Here is a 21,214-nt window from a genome sequence, read left to right as displayed (position 1 = left end):
TCATCCCCATGCATGTTGCATTAAAACGTCTTTGTTGAGTTGAGGCTTACCCTCCTCCTCTTGTGGGAACTTGACTCACGATGAGGTGACATTTTGGGGAAGTGGGGGGAGTCTGAGGAGACTGATGCAAATGCTGACCTGCTCATGTGAGACAGTTTTTCTCAGGTCAAGTCATAGTAAAACACAAGGCCTAAAGGGGCTTTACATTGAGTACTGCATAGGACATGCACACAGGGCCGTATTTTTATTTTTTTATTGGTGATAATGTACAAGACAGAACAAGTATGTGCACACAAGTAACATTACACAAGGTCAAGGGAATTAAAAACATAGGGGATGTTGTTGTAGAAAATAAAGACAATAACAATAAAAATAAAGAATAAGACAAGGTATATGATAGACACACTGGAACTATTGGAATTGGGTAGAGAAGGCAGTGAAAGAAGAGCATAGAATTTATTTTAAGTTTCTCTGCTGTACTTGTAAAACTGTGTGGTCTTTATGGTGCCATGCCATCAGTCCAACGGCCCATTATTCCTATATACAGTCATATGAAAAAGTTTGGGAACCCCTCTCAGCCGGCATTATAATTGACTCTGCTTTCACAAAAAAATATAAAAGTGGTATGTCTTTAATTTACCAGGAACAGCTAAGTACTGGGATGTTTTCCAAACAAAGATTTTTTGAAAAGCAGTATTTGGTTGTATGAAATAAAATAAAATGTGAAAAACTGGCTGTGCAAAAATGTGGGTACCCTTGTGGTTTTGTTGATTTTAATGCCTGTAACAGCATGTAAAACTGATGACTTTAAACACAAAGTTGGTTGGATTATGTTGTTAAGCCTTGAACCTCATAGAAATGTCTGTTTAATCATGAGAAAATGTATTTTAGGTGCCTAAATGCAAGTTGCACTTCTCTTTGACTCTCTGCTGAAGTGAGACAGAATGGGATCATCAAAACAGCTCCCAAAAGATCTGAAAAACAAAGATCGTTTATTGTCATGGTTTAGGGGAAGGCTACAAGAAGCTTTCCCAAAGGTTTCAATTGTCAATTTCGACTGTAGGGAACGTTGTCAGGAAATGGAAGGACACAAGCACAGTGGCAGTTAAACCCAGGCATGGCATACCAAGAAAAAAACAGGAGCGGCATAGGTGGAGGATTGTGAGAATGGTTGCACACAACCCACAGATCACCTCCAAAGACCTGCAAGAACATCTGGCTGCAGATTGTGTATCTGTACATCGTTCAACAATTCAGCGCAATTTGCACCAAAACATCTGCTTTTTATAAAGACCAAATAACTTATTTTTTGTCTCATCAGTCCAAAGCATTTTCTTCCAATATGAATCTGGCTTGTCTAAATGAGCTTTTGCATACTCCATGCAACTGTATCTGTGGCGTGGGCGCAGAAAGGGCTTCCTTCTCATCACCCGGCCATACAGATGTATGCCGCTCTTGTACTTTTCTTGGTCTGCTAGACCTGGGTTTAACTGCAACTGTGCCTGTGTCCTTCCATTCCCTGACAACGTTCCTTACAGTAGAAATTGACAATTGAAACCTTTGGGAAAGCTTCTTGTAGCCTTCCCCTAAACCATGATAATGAATAATCTTTGTTTTTAAGATCTTTTGGGAGCAGTTGTGATGATCCCATTCTGTCTCACTTCAGCAGAGAGTCAAAGAGAAGTGCAACTTGCATTTAGGCACCTAAAATACATTTTCTCATGATTAAACAGACATTTCTATGAGGTTCAAGGCTTAACAACATAATCCAACCAACTTCGTGTTTAAATTCATCAGTTTTACATGCTGTTACAGGCATTAAAATCAACAAAACCACAAGGGTACCCATATTTTTGCACAGCCAGTTTTTCACATTTTATTTTATTTCATACAACCAAATACTGCTTTTCAAAAAATCTTTGTTTGGAAAACATCCCAGTACTTAGCTGTTCCTGGTAAATTAAAGACATACCACTTTTATATTTTTTTTGTGAAAGCAGAGTCAATTATAATGCCGGCTGAGAGGGGTTCCCAAACTTTTTCATATGATTGTATATACATATTTCCCATTGGACCAAAAACAAAACCCAGAGTTGGAATTGTATTTTGATATTAAGAGAAAAATACGTGTGGCTTTATTTTTTATTTTACCATACCTTGGCTTATGCTGAAACAAAGCCACATGGTTTGTACATACATTAAATATTAAGGATTAAAAACTCCATGGAGTTTGTGTATGTACGGGATATCGGTCAATTGGACCACTGGCCTTTTGATCAAATGGGAAATATGGTGTACTTGAGCTGTCGGAATATTGGGCAGTTGTCGTCTTTACAATTAAATCAAATCCTGCAGACTGTTCATTTACTATGGCCGGTGGTTTTAGATATGTAGTCAGTCAATTCAGTTATATAAAGCTGTTGTCTGATGTTGTTATGAATAAAACATTTGTTTTATGTCTTCTGTGTTACAGTGATCCAGGGTCAGAATGGCTGGGGAGTGACTTACCCTCCTAATCAGATCTGTGCCTTGAAACGATCAACAGTGGAAATACGCTGCACCTACACATACCCTGTTGGTCATTATACGGTTCAGACATTCTGGCTTACAAAAGAGAGCAATGGAGTTTATGTGGATCTGAAAACAGACCCGCTGTACTCAGGTCGTGTGGAGTATTTATGTGGTAACAACGTCTGCACTCTGAGAATCACAGACCTGAGAGAGAGCGACTCAGCTGAGTACAAGTTCAGATTCACAACAAACCAACCAGGAGGAAAATTTACTGGTAAACATGGAGTCACTTTGTCTGTCACAGGTAACATTTTTATCCAAATATTTATCAATTTAGTTCCACATCTTATGCGAGTGTGTGTGTGTGTGTTTGCGTGTGTGTGTGTGTGTGTGTGTGTGTGTGTGTGTGTGTGCGCGCGCGTGCGTGCGTGCGTGCGTGCGTGTGTGTGTGCGTGCGTGTATGTACAGTCTAAAATGCAGAGTTCTGTTCTCTATTGATTTATTCAGATCTCCAGGTGCAGGTGACCAAAACAGTGGACAACTATTCATCTTATCGGGCAGATCTTAAGTGTCTCAGCAGTTGTCCTCTTCCCGGTTATCCCTCCTACATCTGGTACAAGAATGGAGTGAAAGTTTGGGGACAAACATCTAATCTTTATTCAGTCCGGTTTTATCCTACAGACAGCTATTCCTGTGCTGTAAAGGAACATGAGAACGCCCGCTCTCCTCCATTGTGTGAGTCTACTTCAGTTTTCCAATAACATGCTGCCACCTGATGGAGCATTTGAGATAGTGCACTGTACAATAACTGCATCTGACTTTAACCCCTTCATGCACAACATCATCTGTATGGATTTCAAATAATGTTTCATACATGGCCACAGTTCACTATAGTTGTGTATAGTACGATGTCAGTGTTACCGTTGGTTAGTGATATAGATTTAAAAGTGTGCCAAACAAACACATTTCCAATATCAAATGTATTATTGTTATCTCAAATAACTGACAACATGTATTTAATAGTACTGTATATCTTACTATACACTTATTACTAGAAATACAAAATTAAAATTAAAATGCTGATTTTTGATATTCAAAAGCAAGACATTCACACATGTAATAACATAGGGAATGAATGGGGTAATTATTGATATAACCTAAGACCCTGTCTCAAGATGATGAGGCACTTTCACAAAAGGTGCAACTCTTTAATGAGAGTCTGACTGCTGTTGTTGTGCTCTGTGTTACAGCGAGACCAGGTCACTGGGGAGTGACTTACTCTTCTACTCAGATATGTTCCATTAAAGGATCAACTGTGGAAATGAAGTGCACCTACAGATACCCATCAAGAGTAAATAGCCACGATACAACAGTCGAGAAAATAGTATGGTTCACTAGAGAGAGTAATAATGAACCTGTGGACCTGACCAACGATCCAGACTACTCAGGTCGTGTGCGGAACAGTTGTAATGACAATACCTGCACTCTGAGAATCACAGACCTGAGAGAGAGCGACTCAGCTGAGTACAAGTTCAGAATCATAACAAACCAAGAAGGCGGGGCATATACTGGTTCACCTGGAGTCACTTTATCTTTCACAGGTAACATTTTGGTAACACTTATGCAAAATTTCAAATCCCTACTCCTCCTTCATACTTTATCCGACAAACTTCATTTTCACATCTAACTGTTCAGCATACTTCAGACATTAATATTCTACGAATGGAATTTTCAGAAATTCATCACAAGGGACACAAAAAGTGAGTACAGTAGTTACTGAGGAACAGATGAGGAACGAATGTTTAGTTAATGAGTATATACTGAGAGACTGTGTTTCAAGCACTATTGATTAGTTACTGTAAACAGACTGGGAGATACTGTATTGATGAAGCATTAGGTAGTGATGGTTAATGAGTAGGTATTGATTCACTAACGGCACATTAATGGTCAAGTCTGCATTCGTTAATGAGTAACATCTTATCTATGATCGATCAAGTGTGGGACCCAAAGCAGCTTTAAACAGCGACTGAAACCAAGGATGTCAATTTTAAGGCCCTGCAGCAGCCGATAAACCTTCAGCATTACTAGTGCTACAGAATATACATTGGATGTGAATGTATACAGTATGTTGTGAATACTATTAAAAAATAAGATTGTCAAGGCCGAGTATGGCCTGACATTTTGATAACTAATTGTGAAATCTAAACGGAAAAAAAATACATTTTTAACTCATAATTACCTAACCATAATGCTTCCTCAATACAGTATCTCCCAGTCTGTTTACAGTAACTAATCAATAGTGCTTGAATCACAGTCTCTCAGTACCTACTCATTAACTAAGCAACTTCTTCCTCATTCGTTCCTCAGTAACTACTCACTTTTTGTGTACCTTATTGTAAAGTGTAACATTTTCCCTGGAAATCACATGGTTTCAGTTTTTAAGTTGTGTATCTGTTTGTGTTTATGTTGATAGGGGAATCTAAAATAACATTTTCCTTTCGTTAATCTCAGAACCACAGCTCCAGGTTAAGGTGAACCAGTTTTCCACTTGGAAGGAGCTGACATGTCACAGCGAGTGTCAGCTCCATGACCATCCTTCTTACATCTGGTACAAGAATGGACAGAAAGTTGAAGAAACAAAACAACAATATTATCTCCTACCTTCATCAGATCCTTCATACACATATACATGCGCTTTAAGCAGTTCTCTTTCAGAGTGTGAGTTTGTTTGTTTCACTAAAATAATTTAATTTAGTAAAAAGTTTTACATCATTTGGTTTAGAACTGTCAAGTTTAGTTTGACCCTTAACACGCTTTTAGTTCATCTTCTAATAAATAACATTTATTTCCAAATCCTGCAGCTTCAGTCATTTTAAATCCCTTTTTGTTATTTGTCTGCGTTAGCTTCACACAAGTAGGAATGCGGGGAAGTTTTACCCAGAAAGAAATAATTACAAATGATTAGTAAAGGAGGACATAAAGAAAATGGGAAATGATTTACCTTAAAGGTACAACGAGTAAGTCGGCACGTTGGCGGCACCTTTGAACAAAAGCGGTAGTATTTTTACGACGCCAGCTGTCGTGAAGCTGTTTTCTAGCTCGTGCACAGCGTGCAAGATTCAAATAATCAGGAAGCAATATGGTGCATGTCCGTGTGTTGAAAGTGTGAGGGCACCGGACTCTTTTCGGCTCGGTGAGAGTGGTTAGTGACACAGCATCAACTAATGCCGGTAAGACGTGCTAAACACACCTGATTGCAATGAGTTGATGATGCATTGTCACCTCTCACGGAGCTGAACGAGTCCGTCTCCTAACACAAAGCGAATGAACGAGAGATGGCAGTTAGTTAGTATGGATCACGATGAGGTAATTATGTTGTTGTAAATAATGACTATTTCAGATGAATAATGGTCATCTGATGATGCTGGTGAGGCAAAGTAAACTTTGTGTTAGTAGGCTACCGCTCATTCATTTAGGAGTAAACACTGCAGTCCATGCTGCAGTCTAGGTTCACTCCGTGAAATTGTATACACGTTGCTTGGCAACGCCCTCCCGCCCGCCTATCACTCTCCCTTTTAGCTTTTCTTCATTGCATTTTCTTTTTTTTCTTTGATGGTTCAGCCCCGTTATCAGTCATTATGACGACAAATAACTGTCTCAAACAAGGCTCCCGCTCCCCTTCTAGGGTGACCAGATCGCATTTCCATTACTTTTCACACGTCCCGCAAATTGAGACGTTGTCCCGCATTGTTATTGAAAGTGAGCCCCCCTTTTTAAATGCATGTTTTATAATCTGGCATTTATCCGATAGCTGTGTGGAGACAGCAGTCTTCGTTTGTCTGTGTGAGTGTGCGTCTCTCCGTTTGTCTCTGTGTGTGTATCGCGCTGTCGGGGGCTGCTGGGCTCATTGGGCTCTGTGAAGGTGCTGCCTGCTTCAGCGTTTACCTTTCTGTTACTTCAAAATAAAAGCCAACTCACGTTTGTCAAGTGAAATGCTAATGTGAAGCCAGTGAAATGCTTTTAATGTGAAGCCGCAGCCTTAATGCTCTATTTGTTTAACAGTAGCTAACTTAACTGCTGCGCGCTGATCTAAAGATAGTGTTTTTTAATATAGAAAGCCGTGTCTCTGGCATTAGAGGTGGTGACACGAGTTTATTTTGCTAAAAAAAACGGCACTTTGTCCCGCATTGTCCCGCACAAACGTAGTCTTTGTCCCACATCTGGTGAATTGGGATCTGGTCTCCCTATTCCCTTCCCTCACCTGGAGCCATAGGCTTATCAAATCGCGTTCCTGCGCCACACTGAAATCTGCGACCAATGCGGATATGTGACCATAGAGCATGCACGCGTGAACTGAAAATCGGACTGGGTGTACGACCAGATCAAATGCAGTAATACAAACTATATAAAAACGTCTTTCTTTGCACTGATGGTCTCGTTTGCTGTTAAAGGTAATTTATGATCATGAGAGGAAACATGAGGCTGTTTAAAATATATTTAAAAGTTACTTGTTGCCGCTTTAAGTTGACTAATTGGAGTCAAGTGCAGAAAACACAACAAGAAACAGTCTTCCCAATCTTTATCAAAAGAAAGTTTGTAAAATAAGTAGTAAAAAGACAATACAACATCTGAAGCTAGGAGGGTTTATTGCAGATCTCTAGACAGTAGCACACACTCCATAGTTATGGTTTTAAAAAGACACTAGCAGACACATTTTCATACTAAAGTTAATTTATGTTCATATTTTTTCCCCCAGATGCACCAAAGCTTCCCTCTGTGTCAGTGAGTCCCTCTGGTGAGATAGTGGAGAACAGTTCAGTGACTCTGACCTGTAGCAGTGATGCTAACCCAGAAGCTAAATACACCTGGTACAAGAAGAATAACCGTAATTCTCGCAGTGAAGATCTACAGCTTGTCTTCAGCTCCATCCAGTCCTCTGACTCTGGAGAGTATTACTGTACAGCTGAGAATGAGCTGGGGAGAAAGACATCTACATATGTCTCTATTGATGTGAAATGTGAGTGAAACCCTTTTCTATTACGGTGTAACATTTGAAAATCTCTGCCTCTGGCACCAGCCCCAATGTATTTTCCTATCATCTCCTCCAGATGCTCCGAAGCTTCCCTCCGTGTCAGTGAGTCCAGCTGATGATATGATAGAGAACAGAACAGTGACTCTTACCTGTAGCAGTGATGCTAACCCAAGAGCTAGCTACACCTGGTACAAGAAGAATGAACCTAAACAACGCCACAAAGATCCACAACTTGTCTTCAGCTCCATTCAGTCCTCTGACTCTGGAGAGTATCACTGCAAAGCTGAGAACGACCTGGGGAGTGGGACGTCTAAACATGTCTCTGTTGATGTTAAATGTGAGTGCCACCCTATTCAATTAAAGCTGATTTTTTTGAAGTGATTATGTGTACGATTTGAAAATATGCCTCTGGCTCCAGCCCCAATGTATTTTCCTATTATCTCCTCCAGATGCTCCAAAGCTTCCCTCTGTGTCAGTGAGTCACCCTGGTGATATGATAGAGAACAGAACAGTGACTCTGACCTGTAGCAGTGATGCTAACCCAGCAGCTAGCTACACCTGGTACAAGAAGAATGAACCTAAACAACGCAGCAAAGATCCAGAGCTTGTGTTCAGCTCCATTCAGTCCTCAGACTCTGGAGAGTATTATTGTACAGCTGAGAACAACCTTGGAAATAGGACTGAATATTTCTCTGTTGATGTGAAATGTGAGTGAAACAAATCATAAAAAAAGTCGACATTCAGCTGAAGATCACTGAGCAGCTCCAGTAGATGCTGAAATTGCCATTTATGTCACAGTTGACACAAAGATTTCCATTATTTTACATTTAAATTTTGCCAATACATTTTCTTCCAGATCCACCAAAGCTTCCCTCTGTGTCAGTGAGTCCCTCTGGTGAGATAGTGGAGGGCAGTTCAGTGACTCTGACCTGTAGCAGTGATGCTAACCCAGAAGCTAACTACACCTGGTACAAGAAAAAGGAGAATGAAGACTCACCAAAAGCTTCAGGACCGATCTTCACCATCACTGACATCAGATCTGAACACAGTGGGAATTATTACTGTGAAGCCTGGAACAGAAGAGGGCGCCATAGGTCCTCTGTATATCTGACTGTTGTGGCTGGTAAATGTTTTAATGAACTTTCATGCAAACACACATGACATAATCCCCCATATGTAAAGTGGGAGGATCAAAGGTAGCAATGTAATGATGTCCTTTGCAAGTTCAACCCTGCATTTGAAACTCCCCATTTACAGAGTTAGTTTGATATCCTGAATACACCCTTCACATGCGTTTTGTAAACCCCTCCGCCTGCTTCGGTCTGTAATGGCTTTCCTGTTTTTTCCCAAAAAGTTGGCAATGTTTCTCCAGCGAGAACAGTTACCTGTTTTTACAATGTCATTCCTCTGTTAGGAGGACCCAAACAACTGAACAATCTCTAATGTAGTTCTTGTTTTATCATGCTTTTCCCAGGAGCATGGAAATTACCAGTCATTGGAACAACCCTGGCTTTTTTACTGGCTATTGTATTCCTTGTTGTCTTCCTAGTGATAAGGTAAGCACATCTGTTTTACTAAATAATTATACATATAGTATCTTCATATTAATGTAGTTAGCAGACTGGTGACATAATTATTAATTTTTTGTTTTCTTTTCTCCTGACCAGAAAGAAGAGGGCCTCCAGGCAACCACCTAATTCTGGAGATACACCAAATAGCAGGGAGCAGGCAAGCAAGGTGAGTTAAAGTTCCACTATGCAACATTTACGAAACAATTTTGATTGCATATGGGTGAATGGGTATCAATGTAACATGATTTTTTTTTACTTTTCCCGAATTTTCCAGTTGCTTAAAACATGTAGTTCACTTATTTCTATGAAAAGGACTCTGGTCAGATTTTTCTACGAAATTCTGAGAATGTGATGTACATATTGTCACCTTAACTGGGACAATGACAAGGGGCGATTATTCAATGAATAGATCAAGAAGATGTACTACCAAAGGTTCTACCAAAGTTCGGCATTGCCACTAAGGTAAAACAATTTAAAAGCAATGTTGTCTTTTGCCATTTCTTTCCAATCTGTTGGATGAGCAGGATGACCTTCACTATGCCAGTGTCCAGTTCTCCAAGAACCGGACAGATCCAGTTTACTCCAACGTGGGACCAGTTGCAGCCGGCAGACACAAGGAAGAGAAAGAAGAAGAAGAAGTTGAGTACTCTACAATCAATTTCAACAGTGCCAGTGCTGCCCCGAGGTAAGCAACTCATCCTATAAGAACACTGTTGTTTTGTTTAAAGTTTTACTATCACCATAAAATCATTGTATTGGTAAATATTATTTTTCCAACATCCCCTGATTTTTCTTGCAGAACCGGAGATCAGGCGACTGGAGAGGATCCGTCTGCATTGTACAGTACAGTCAACAAAACTGCTAAACATGACAGGAAACTTTAGATTGAGCTTTTTAAAACTGATCCAGACTGACTGAGATAAGTCTACTTGATGGATCGTAAACATTAAAATACATTTTACTCACCTTCAATGGTTGAGTCGGCGATTCTGGAGGAAGCTTGTTGTCGAAATAATTTGGGGCACGACTGATCTACCTATACTTTGGCTTCGACACGTATTTACATATTGACAGGCTTATTGTCACGCTTGCTACTGTACAACTAAAAACAAATGCTACAAACATTTTGATAGCTATCAAGCTTAGCCTATATCGATAGCATTTTTGCTAGCTACTGTATGGTGGGTCGGTGAAAGCCCCTTTGTTTACCTGTTTACAGAGCTAAGGCTGTGTTTTAACACCAGTTTATTTTCAGCGCACACACAGTACAAAAATAGATTTTGACAACAAGCGTCCTCCAGAATCGCTGACTCCACCTTTAAAGTCCCATAAGTTTGAATCCTTCTGACTTTGGTGATCCTTTGAATTTACCTGTAGCCCCACAAGCAAGGTTTCGTTTGTTTTTTTGTTTTTATTTTAAAATGGTGTACACATTTCCATGGTGTAAATAGTTATTAATTCACCCTTTATTCTAATTGATATCTTAACTGTTGCATTTTATTATCACTGCCTAGCCATTTATATGTTTAAAAATCGTATCCCCAATTAATATTTCCCTTTGAAAACCAGCAGTCAGAGGTTATTGTACAGCACAATCAACAAAACCTTCTGAACAAAAAAGGAACAGCCAACTTGGTGTTTGTATTAATGTTTATTCAAGCAGGTAACCATTGATTTAACAAGACACAGACACATTGACACATAAGACACAATGAGATAACAATTCATTTTTAACTAAAATTTTACATTTACAAACTTAAACTCGACATAATATTTGACCTTTTTATTTTGAGTCAACAAATGTTGCTTCTAAACAATGTGTAAACTACCAAATTAATTATATTGTCAACAAATAAACATAATGTAATATAGTTGCCTACAACAGAATCAAGAAAGAACAATTCATTTGCTATTGTATTATTAACAACCTTTTCTTTGGATGAATGAAACAGATAGATAACATATAGGTTATTTTTAGGTTAATTTTGTTATGTTTTACATTTTCTTTCTATTATTATTATTATTATTATTATTATTATTATTATTATTATTATTATTATTATTATTATGTATAGTCATTTGAGCTCCCTGCATACAGGACATCTTAATTGCTACAATTTTTTTAATTAATATTTTATCGACAACATGTTTAAAATTTTAGCTTTGACTTTGCTGTATTGTTAACAATTCTATAAATGCTATAATCCCCTTGATCAAGCTGTTTGGTGTGCTTTTATTGCTTTTGTTCATCAGTGGTATTAAGATCCCCATTCTTCTTATTATATCATTACCGTAGGGTGGGAAAAATATATAATATATTTTCAGGTCTCTTTTCCATTGTGAAAACACAACTTGTTATGCCCGTTTTAAAATGATCACATGCTTTTTAAGCATGTTTTTTCTGGCATCTTTGCATTAAAATGACAGAAGAATGGTGTCTAGTTGTTTATCAGACACCTCTACAGCCGGCAGGAGTTGACGGACAGTTCAAAAGCAGTTTCCTCAAGGCTCTTGCATTTAGCTGCCAGGCTGGGATCACTGGAGCACTCTGCAGACGAAGGCCAACGCTCCACCCACGTGTCCTTTCCTAACATGTAGATGTATCTGACAGACAGAGAAAAAAAGGGGAAGGAAATACAGTTGAAACAGTTTAGGTTGTATTAAAAAAGACCAGAATTATTTTAAGAACACCACAGTTAGTAGTAAAAATGTCTCTGCCTCTTATAACGTTAACCCTGTAAGCTGGTTGCTAGAAGGGTTTTTTCCTTCTTCAAAAAATAAATAAAAAAATATATAAAGTTGCCGTCTCATGTCAGAGTTTGCATTTAGGAGGGCAATTCTGTGTTTTCTCATACCACAGTTTGTGATGCAGTAAACAAAGATGGCTGCTTTTTCAGATTTTCAACAAGCCATGACTTTTTATTAACTGACATAGTGTTATAGTTTGTAGTTCTCGTTAACATCCCTGCTGTAGCTTTGCGCATGATAGCTGGAATATATCAAGTTCTCACATTTGACTCGGTGAGTGAAGTAAATACAGCCCTGGAAAAAATTAAGAGACCACTCCAAATTTTCAGTGTTTATAGGCATATGTTTGAGTAAAATTAACATTTTGGTCTTATAATATAAACTACTGACAACATTTCTACCAAATTTCAATGCATTTTTTTCATTAAGAGCATTTTCAATAAGTTATGTAGAGATGAAGATTTAAGAAAAATCCAGACTGGTCTCGTAATTTTTTCCAGAGCTGTATGTGTTTTACCTGTTGGTGGTGCTGTCTATGTTCCATTGATCGTCCCTGGGACCGATGATTAAATACTGGGATCCCGGCGTCAGGTTGAGTCCGTCCCTGCAGCCTCCATGGGACATAAACAACCTCGTCTGGCCCTCCTTCACTCCGCCCTCCACACCTGGATGGCAGGATGTAGAATTTAAAATAAAATATACTGTAGATGCATTTGACTACATCACTATAACGTAGCATTGACCCCAAAATTTGAGAATATTTATCAAAAATAGAATTGAAAAGGAAAAAATAAAACTAGTAGTGCCACTATATTGGAACAAATTCAAGCACAAAGACACATGACATTCCACACCTGGATGGTAGGATGTAGAGATTGAGATACTAAAATAGATGCATTATACTGCATAACTACAGCACAACATAGCATCAACCCAAACAATGGAGAATATGTATCATAATCAAAAAAAAAAAAATTGTCATTGTAAGTGCATGCAACAAAATTAATAGTGCCACTCTATTGGGAAAAATACACTGGACAATGAATTAAAAACAGGACATTAAATAAAAACAGAAAATTAATTTTAATAACATCCTGGGCAGTTACAATGCAATTTATTAGTACATTCTTCATAGTAAGTATCTTACTTAGAGGTCCTCTACTTTTTACTTTTATTTGTAACAGCTATCACGCCTTTATTTAAAAAAAATAACAACAGGAAGAAAAAAACTCTGATTACCACAATAGAGATCGCATTGACTCACCAAGCTTTATCACTTGTAGGATCTCCATCTCGTATTTGTCGTAATAGCTCTGGCTGACATTCAGCACCTTCACCTTGTAAACTGAAGCACAAGAATTGTTTTTTTTTTACATTTGCCCTGTTCACAATGGATTAGTCTGTGATGACCATGACACAAAATATATTGGTGAATGTTATGGTTCATGGAGGGTTGAAACCTAATGTTTCTGGTGTGTGCTTGACCTTTCATACTCTTGACACAGCGGGGTTAAAATTGTCACATTTATAGAAATAACAAATTGCCATGAAATGTACAAACTGCATTGTCAAAAGGTAATTTAGTGTTTCAATACCCGAATAATAATTGCTTTTTTTTAATATATATATATATTTTACATGTTTATTAAATTTTTTTCAGGTTTGATACATCGCGTAGATATTTTTGTTTCGGGATTTAGGAACACACAACTCGTAAATTTCATGGCGGGAGACTCCAGTAAATAAAAATACAGAAATAAATTATCAACCATACAAACAAATAAAGAATCATATTGTTAATCATATTACTAGCAAATTAATACATTTCCAGGAATAGGCAGTTTATGTTATCCTTCACAGATTATTTACTTATTTGCTGGATTCAGCATTTAACTACTAAAGAGTGACAGTGTATCATACCGTGGTGTAGTGTTGTGCAGGCAAACGTCTCTCTTTTCGTGCTGGGGAAGTTCTCAGTGTCGCTTTTGGAGACACAGCAGTCACCTGAGGATTGTGAAAGAAATTAAAGATATAAGAGAAATCGACAATACTAACAATTACCATCCCCACACAGACACACACATACACACACACACACACACACACACACACACACACACACACACAGACAGACACTTACACACACACACACACACACACACATGCACACTTTACCCTGCGTGCAGCGGCAAACGTTTTCTCTACAGATCTGAGAGAGCTCCTCCCTGTCCTCTCTGGGAGTGTACGTACGACTGCAGCGATGATCTGAAAGACAGAGAACAGAGTTTGAAAACACATCAACATCAAATTGAAAGTTGCAATATTATTTTCCAATATTATGATACAAAACATGATGCATTGTACTTTATCAAAGTGTGTGTTGAGCAAATGTATTTGGCTCCGACTGTGTTATCATTGATGTTTAAAATGTTTTGGAAGTGAACTATTTCCTGCACTTATACTTATGTTATATATGTCTTTGACCTGCTTGGTTGTTTTTGAATATTTTCCACTAATATCAGTCAACACCTGGTTTTCTTTCTAAACTTAAACTCTAGTAAAAAGCTGTGATGTCCAGGCTGTGCTCTCCTACCCGGGTTGTAATACTCGTAGACAGTGACTGAGGACGGCTGCAGGAGGCCGACTTTGAAGTTCTGCTGAAGCCTGAAGATCAGGATCTCTGGTTCTTTGTGAGATACCTGTGAGGAGGACAAGGGAGAATTATTTTGGACCATGTGATAATCGTAATTTAGCAAGCCGGAGCCTGTTCCAAGTAGCCAATTTCAAGCATCAAAATGGGTTTATTTCCTGGTAGGTTTACTCATACATATGGACTATGCCATGGTGAAATGATGCAAAAAATAAAAATTCATTAAACGTAAAAAAAACATATATAAAAGCATTTCAAATAATTTAAAGAGAAAAGGTCAAATTCCTAATCATAAGAAAATTCAATAAAAAAATATATATGTGCATGTCTTTTAAAAAGAGGAGCTATTTTAATTCTGAATCCTGAAATCTCCTCAATGTTTATTGCAAGGATTATTGCTCTGTGATCTACTGGGCAACATTTCCCAGATAGTTCAGCAGACAGAAATTAACAGATGCAAAAACTGATTTCAACTGACAATTTGTATGGAAGAACCACTTTTAATTTGTGCAAATGAATGACATAAACAAAAAGTCAAACTCCCTCTGGTAGCAAACAAGTAAATCCCAGTGTTGTCTCCAGTGTTTTACCTTGAACAGGTGAAGGATCAGCGAGCCTCTGTCACTCAGGTTATCAACTATCTTGAAGTTATTGATGTAACGGTCCACTGAGTTGGACAACTGGACAAACAAACACAAATACAGAATCAGTGAGGAACCCTAAACATGGGCCTAGTCTCATTTCAGCTTTAGCACATCATTATCACAATGTAGTTAAGCTTTTTATAAACTTCTATCTAAGGGAGATTAGGATGTAGCTCAATTTCATATAACTGGACAATTAAGTAAATTTTGCCTTCAAAATTTTACTTAATCAACTTCTTATCTGTTTCAGTTATATCAATTCTGTTTTTCACCCAATATAAAAACATAATTATTAACTTTTAACATTCAAAAAAATAAAAAAATATACAATGTAATTATACAGTGTACATAAATATATGATAATGTAAGATGAAGTGGGTTGTGAACTACATAAGCATGCTCATTTTCTAGTGGATAAATGCATGACTTCAATCTTTAACATATTTGCAGCACTAGAGTCTGATTACCATCTCCAGGTCTGAGTTATCTGGGGTGAAGCCAGTGGGAAGACTGATATCCAGAACCACCATCCTGACATCTCTGGGTCCTAAAGCCCTGTGGGATGGAAAGAAACCAGCACCGTAAACAATGTGCTAAACTATAGGGGATATACAATATAGATACATATTATAGAGTATTACATTTATTATTGTTATATTATTATAATTATTTAATATTAATATATTATAAATCATCAAAAAATTGCAATATGTGGAACACACTGATAAAACTATTCAGGCCTGTGAGTAGTAGATTATCAACGTGTACTCCAACATGAACAATGAAGGCATTATTAGTAGGCCAATCACTGACGAGATACATAATCATTCAATTATCAAAATTGGACAAACTGCGTAAGAACATTTTAAATACTTTATTATTTATTTTAGTTTTTTTCAGAGAACACACACACACACACACACACACACACACACAACTTAAAAAGTTAACACAGAAACAAATGACAAAACAAAACCATCAACCAACTCTACTTTACATGTTTCTAAGGAAATTATTTAAACTATTGGCAAATGTTAAAGGAATACTTCACCCGTACGGAACCAGCGTTCTATCATTATAAAATAACTATTATAATATAATGAATGAGGTTTTTCTTCCCTCAGTCTTCCCTTAGTCTTCCCTTGGCCCAGCTGTACTGTTAATCCGAGCCCTTACTGTGATGTCACAGTAATGAAACTGTAGGGTTAGACACCATAAAACACTCTTTCTGCCTTTTCTCAGGCTAGGATGATCTGATTTTAAAAACAATTGCACATTTATACTAAATAGGATCTCCGAGTTCAATACACCTTCATATTCCAACCGGTGAAGTAGGCCTTTAAGGAAAAAATAAAAGACAAAAAAGTGTCTTCCTAAGAAAATGAGTAGACTTTTATTTTATTTCTTTCATTCGAATGCATTTAAAAAGTTATAATATACAGACAATAACAAAAACTCACCTGACTTTGATGGTGATCTGGTAGGATTTTTCTACATCTGCTGGAGGCTTTTCTGTTAGTGGACATAAACGAAGCATTATTTAATGAACATTGGTTAAGTTAATAAAATGTGTTATTGTATTTAAATGTTATTAGTAATAGTGTAATAATTAGTAGAAAATAATTGAGTTAAGTACATTTTGTGATATGTAACTAAAATGCTTTCCATTGCTTTTTCCATTTGTGGATTTGTCTAATGATAAATATTTCAACCTACTTGTTAAGTATGCTTTATTGGTATAGTACTGTCTACTACATTTACTCATGTCAGTATTTTAAATGTTATGTTTAATGTTGTATAATGAAATCCTTCTATCGTCATTGCACAGTGTACAATGCTCAAAAGGTGTGTTATAGATGTATGATTGCAAAAGGTAATCTAATCAGTTTGAACTTTTCTCTGTGTTATGTTATGCTGCCATGTTGTAGTACATTTACAATTTAAGCTGTGTATTTATATCATATTAAAGTAAGGAAGCAATCAATGACATTTCCTCCTTGTTTAAGATTGTTTCATCCCCCTGTGGCACAAGAAGTGTGCAAAACATTTTTAAATCGGTTCATCCTAGCCTGAGAAAAGGCAGAAAGAGTGTTTTATGGTCTCACTGTCTAACCCTACATGTTCCCATGCGTGACATCACACATGGTAAAATGTAGGGTTAGGATGAACAGGACAGCTGGGCCAAGGGAAGACTGAGGGAAGAAAAATCTCATTCATTCTATTATAATAGCGATTTTATAATGATAGAACTCCGGTTCCGTATGGGTGAAGTATTCCTTTAATGTAAGAGGACAGACAACAGCAACACTAAAGAACACTTAAGACATTAGGCGTAGTGAGACAGTGTAAGAATGTAATTACCGCTGGATTCTTCTATAGCGACGTTGAGCTCAAAGTCCTCACAAGGCATTTTCTCATCCACCTCATGCAGCTGGTTGTAATAGGTCACAACCTTGAGTCAAAGATGAATTAAAAGAGAAACGCAAAACCATTATGATGAAATAAAAGTTGTGAATTAAAATGTTTTGAAGCAGCTCTGGGGTGCTCGTGGTGCAGTGGTTAGAGCATCCCCCCCATGAGGCTCAGACCTCACAGTCGACGTGGGTTCGAGTCCGTACCGGGTTTTTTCTTCATGTCATTCCCCTCTCTCCCCCATTTCATATATGTCTCTCTATCTATCAATAAAGCTTGAAATACAATTCCCCAAAAAATCTTTAATCTTCTTTCTGTCAGCGATCTGTCGCGCAGCTCAATACAGACCCTCCCACTTTTCCGGGCAGCGATGTAATCAATGATTATTTTTCTTAGTATAACCTTCATTATATGTACAAGTATTATAGAAGAGTGATACACTGATTGCAACAGCATGATTTTGCAATGGACAAAAGTAATGTTGATGTTGTATGTAACCGGCAAATAGTGGTTAAGTGTATCAATAGTTAATAATAGCTAAAAGTGTGTTAAGCTAAGACTGTGGAAAGTATAATATCGGTAAAAAGAGTTTGTGTGTACAGGACCAAGACCACTTGTTCAACTAGGTCTTGGTGCAGTTGTTATGGACCAATGCCGGGTGCAATTTCTGCCTTAAGAAACTGCACCAAGGGGTTAAAGCTGGGGTATGTGATTTCTGCTTGGTCAACATTAACATGAGCTGTACACTTTGACCAATCAGAGTGAGGCTCCGATTCTCTCTTCTTATTGGCTTTTGGGACTGTCCATTCACTTTGGCATGACTTTGTTGGTGTAGAGCATGTCAGGGAGGGACCATAGGGGAGGAGGGACCAAAGAGAACAAGTGGAGCAGTTGAGGTATTTGGATTCGAATCTATATTCCAACTGCCATTTTCTCCCCAAATCCTTCACCCCAGCTTTAAATGCTAAAAACAATGCTGTGACACAAAACTGAAAGTTACCAAACAGTATTATTCAAAGACTTGCTCATGTGGTCATACCATATATTTATATACAGAACATGTGTGTGAATGTGATCATACCTCTAGTATTCCCTGTCCATTCCCTCGAGCCTCCACTTCCAAGTCAACATTAGCAGGCATCTACGGAACACAATCAGCACGGAAGAAGAATGTTAAGGTGAAATTCATTTAAGAAATACATCACTTATGTACTCCCTGTTGTTATCATTGCGTCAAGTATCAGTCCAATTTCCCAATATTATGGCATGAAACTACAGTGTGCTCTGTTATTTTAGTTTTTTGTTCTTTTATTTAAATTGTTTGCATAAAAAGAAAATGTTTAGGATGTTGTAAATGTAAAAAAGTAACTCAGATTTATATATGATCCTACAATAAAGTGTATATAAAAAATTGTGCTCTGTGAGAAAGTGATTAATATCATGACGCACTCCAAGTGTCTCCAACGGATACACTGATTATTATTTATCAATCAATCAATCAATCAATCAATCAATACATTTTTATTTATAGCGCGCTTTTCATACTCAAGAGTTGTTCAAAGTGCCTTACAACGAATAAAAACAACAACAGAAAAATACAAAAAAAAAACGCTCATAAAATCAATAGAAGTAAATTAAAAGAACCCCAACCCTCCCACCCCCAGTTAGTTAGTTGTATGACACTCACCCTGGAGGAGCGGGCACCGTATGAGGTTGTGGGGTTGAAATGATAACGCAGTTCCTTGCGTCCTGTCAGCCTGACGTCCACATCCATCCGGAGATCATCAGGAGGAGGTTTGTTAATCAGGTATTCTGACAGAGCCTGGAGCACCACCATGGTGGACTGGGAGAGAACAAAGACAAAAACAACATATTGTTAAGAACGTTGCATTTTTAAAGTTTTTCTCAACGATATAGACTCAATTATTCAGTCATGCCGCACACACGTATACAACCAGCTCTAAGCCTTAACAGGTACTTGAACCCTGGACCCTCAGATTAAAAGTCTGATGTCTACCGACTGAGTTACCCAGGCTTCACAAAAGTCTGACGTGAGCTTTAATCTGAAATCCAAATCCAAGACCCATTGCAATCTGATTTGTGATCTAATATAAACACAAACGTATGTGGCATCAGATATTTGAAGATGTATTGAGCGAAATCATCAAGTAACTGAGGGACAACCATAACCCCATATTGCTAGGGGCCACAAAGAGACGAACCATTATGTTTCTAACATGGCACACACACATTATGCAACAAACCTCAAGCCTGAACAGGGACTTCAACCCTGGACCCTCAGATTAAAAGTCTGATGCTCTACCGACTGAGCTACTCAGGCTTCAGGACTACCTTCTTGGGGAAACAATCATATCAATTTGGGGATCCAACCAGAGACCTCATCCTACCACCCCCAGTTCCTGGCAGTTAGTTAACAAGAAATGTAGGAGGGTAGAACCTGTTTTGCATGTAGCCTTGGAAAACCACAATTGGATTCTGATTTGTGATCGAACCAAAACGCAAAAGTATGTTGCCTCACGCACCTTAAGCTGGGAACACACCGCACTGGCCGCGCGGCGAGATTACATACAAAGTCAATGTACTAGCGCGTGGCCGCGCGTCCACCCAATAATCGGCGTCCAGCGGCCGGCGGCGGGGGCTTGCGCGGCGCGTGGCCGCGCCGTGAATCGGGAGCGCAGCCATTAGCGGCGCATAGAAATTGTGTCATCGAAGGAGCGTGAATCGAAGGCTTGTGCGGCGAGCACGGCGCCGCAGAAAAAGATGAAATTTTTCATCTTTTTCTGCAGCGCCGCCGGGCACCGCGCCTCCACAGCCAATCAGCGTTGAGATTGCCCGGTGGCGGTGGTCTGCAAGACGAGGTGGGCGAGGTGTGGAGTGAGGACATCGGGCTTCCAATACATTCTGCAAATATGTGTAGGCTATTTTGCATCTGTTTAGCTGTTGGTTGTACTTTAGCCAAGGTAGCGCCGGTTAGCATAGTGAAACTCACCAAGCTGTGTGCTGTTCCTGAGGATTATATACCCAAACTTGACGGCGGTGTCCGTGTGGAATTCCAATATAGTGCAGCGAAGAACCGGTGTTGTCCTCCGTCAGCCGGCACACTTTCACTTTCAGGTAGGCTGATGTCTGCCTTTATTTGTGCTGCTGAGCACACACTGCTGTTGTTAATGTGTTTAGTATGTTGCTGAATTGCTGTTAATGTGTGTGTATTTGAGATCGGGGTGCGTGTTCAGGCTGTTTTAATGATATTTGTGACAAGACTGCCGCTGGTTACACAGTGAACCTACATCTGTATTTTTTGGCACAGCTGGACCATGTTATTGTTGTTGTTGCACCGTAAGTGTGACGGGTCTGATCTCGGCGTCGGCGTCAGGAATATATGGCCCAATATGATCAAGCGGCGAGCCTCTGGCCGCGGCGGCGACTGCGGTGAACATGGCCCAATATGACCAAGCGGCGAACCTCCTGCATTCACGCGGCCAACCGCCGCAGGCGGCCAATGCGGTGTGTTCCCAGCTTTAGGATATGTTGAGCTTCAATTGAGTCTTCCAAGTATCTGAGGATCAACCATATCCCCATCTCTGCTAGGGGCCACAGAGAGATGAACCATGATGTTTCTCACAGG

The 21,214-nt window shown here is 38.7% G+C and overlaps 2 protein-coding genes across 2 annotated transcripts in view; one reads left to right on the top strand and one right to left on the bottom strand.

Moving 5' to 3' along the window:
• Positions 1-2,289: 2,289 nt before the first annotated feature.
• On the top strand, positions 2,290-9,998 carry LOC307252246 (myelin-associated glycoprotein-like; the record flags this gene model as incomplete). The annotated part of the gene is made up of 11 exons (XM_080029884.1): positions 2,290-2,305; positions 2,474-2,815; positions 3,019-3,246; positions 3,762-4,112; positions 5,023-5,229; positions 7,268-7,528; positions 8,400-8,666; positions 9,018-9,099; positions 9,211-9,280; positions 9,639-9,799; positions 9,914-9,998. The coding sequence occupies 11 exons, from the start codon at positions 2,290-2,292 to the stop codon at positions 9,996-9,998; spliced, it is 2,070 nt and encodes a 689-aa protein (XP_079886010.1).
• Positions 9,999-11,573: 1,575 nt separating this feature from the next.
• Positions 11,574-21,214, bottom strand: part of LOC307252245 (venom factor-like) — a gene marked incomplete at both ends in the record, with an annotated part of 37,279 nt that continues 27,638 nt past the window's right edge. The window contains 12 exons of the mRNA XM_080029883.1: positions 11,574-11,718; positions 12,380-12,527; positions 13,127-13,207; positions 13,783-13,866; positions 14,038-14,127; positions 14,456-14,561; positions 15,103-15,192; positions 15,624-15,711; positions 16,617-16,668; positions 17,518-17,608; positions 18,650-18,709; positions 19,256-19,411. Of these exons, the coding sequence (XP_079886009.1) occupies positions 11,574-11,718; positions 12,380-12,527; positions 13,127-13,207; positions 13,783-13,866; positions 14,038-14,127; positions 14,456-14,561; positions 15,103-15,192; positions 15,624-15,711; positions 16,617-16,668; positions 17,518-17,608; positions 18,650-18,709; positions 19,256-19,411 (1,191 nt within the window). The remainder of the gene's footprint in view (positions 11,719-12,379; positions 12,528-13,126; positions 13,208-13,782; positions 13,867-14,037; positions 14,128-14,455; positions 14,562-15,102; positions 15,193-15,623; positions 15,712-16,616; positions 16,669-17,517; positions 17,609-18,649; positions 18,710-19,255; positions 19,412-21,214) is intronic.

This window comes from Ammodytes marinus, assembly GCF_949987685.1.
Source record: "Ammodytes marinus genome assembly, chromosome: 6".
Classification (NCBI taxonomy): domain Eukaryota; kingdom Metazoa; phylum Chordata; class Actinopteri; order Uranoscopiformes; family Ammodytidae; genus Ammodytes; species Ammodytes marinus.
Note: the sequence above shows the minus strand (reverse complement) of the source record. Positions and strands in the feature narration are given on the sequence as shown.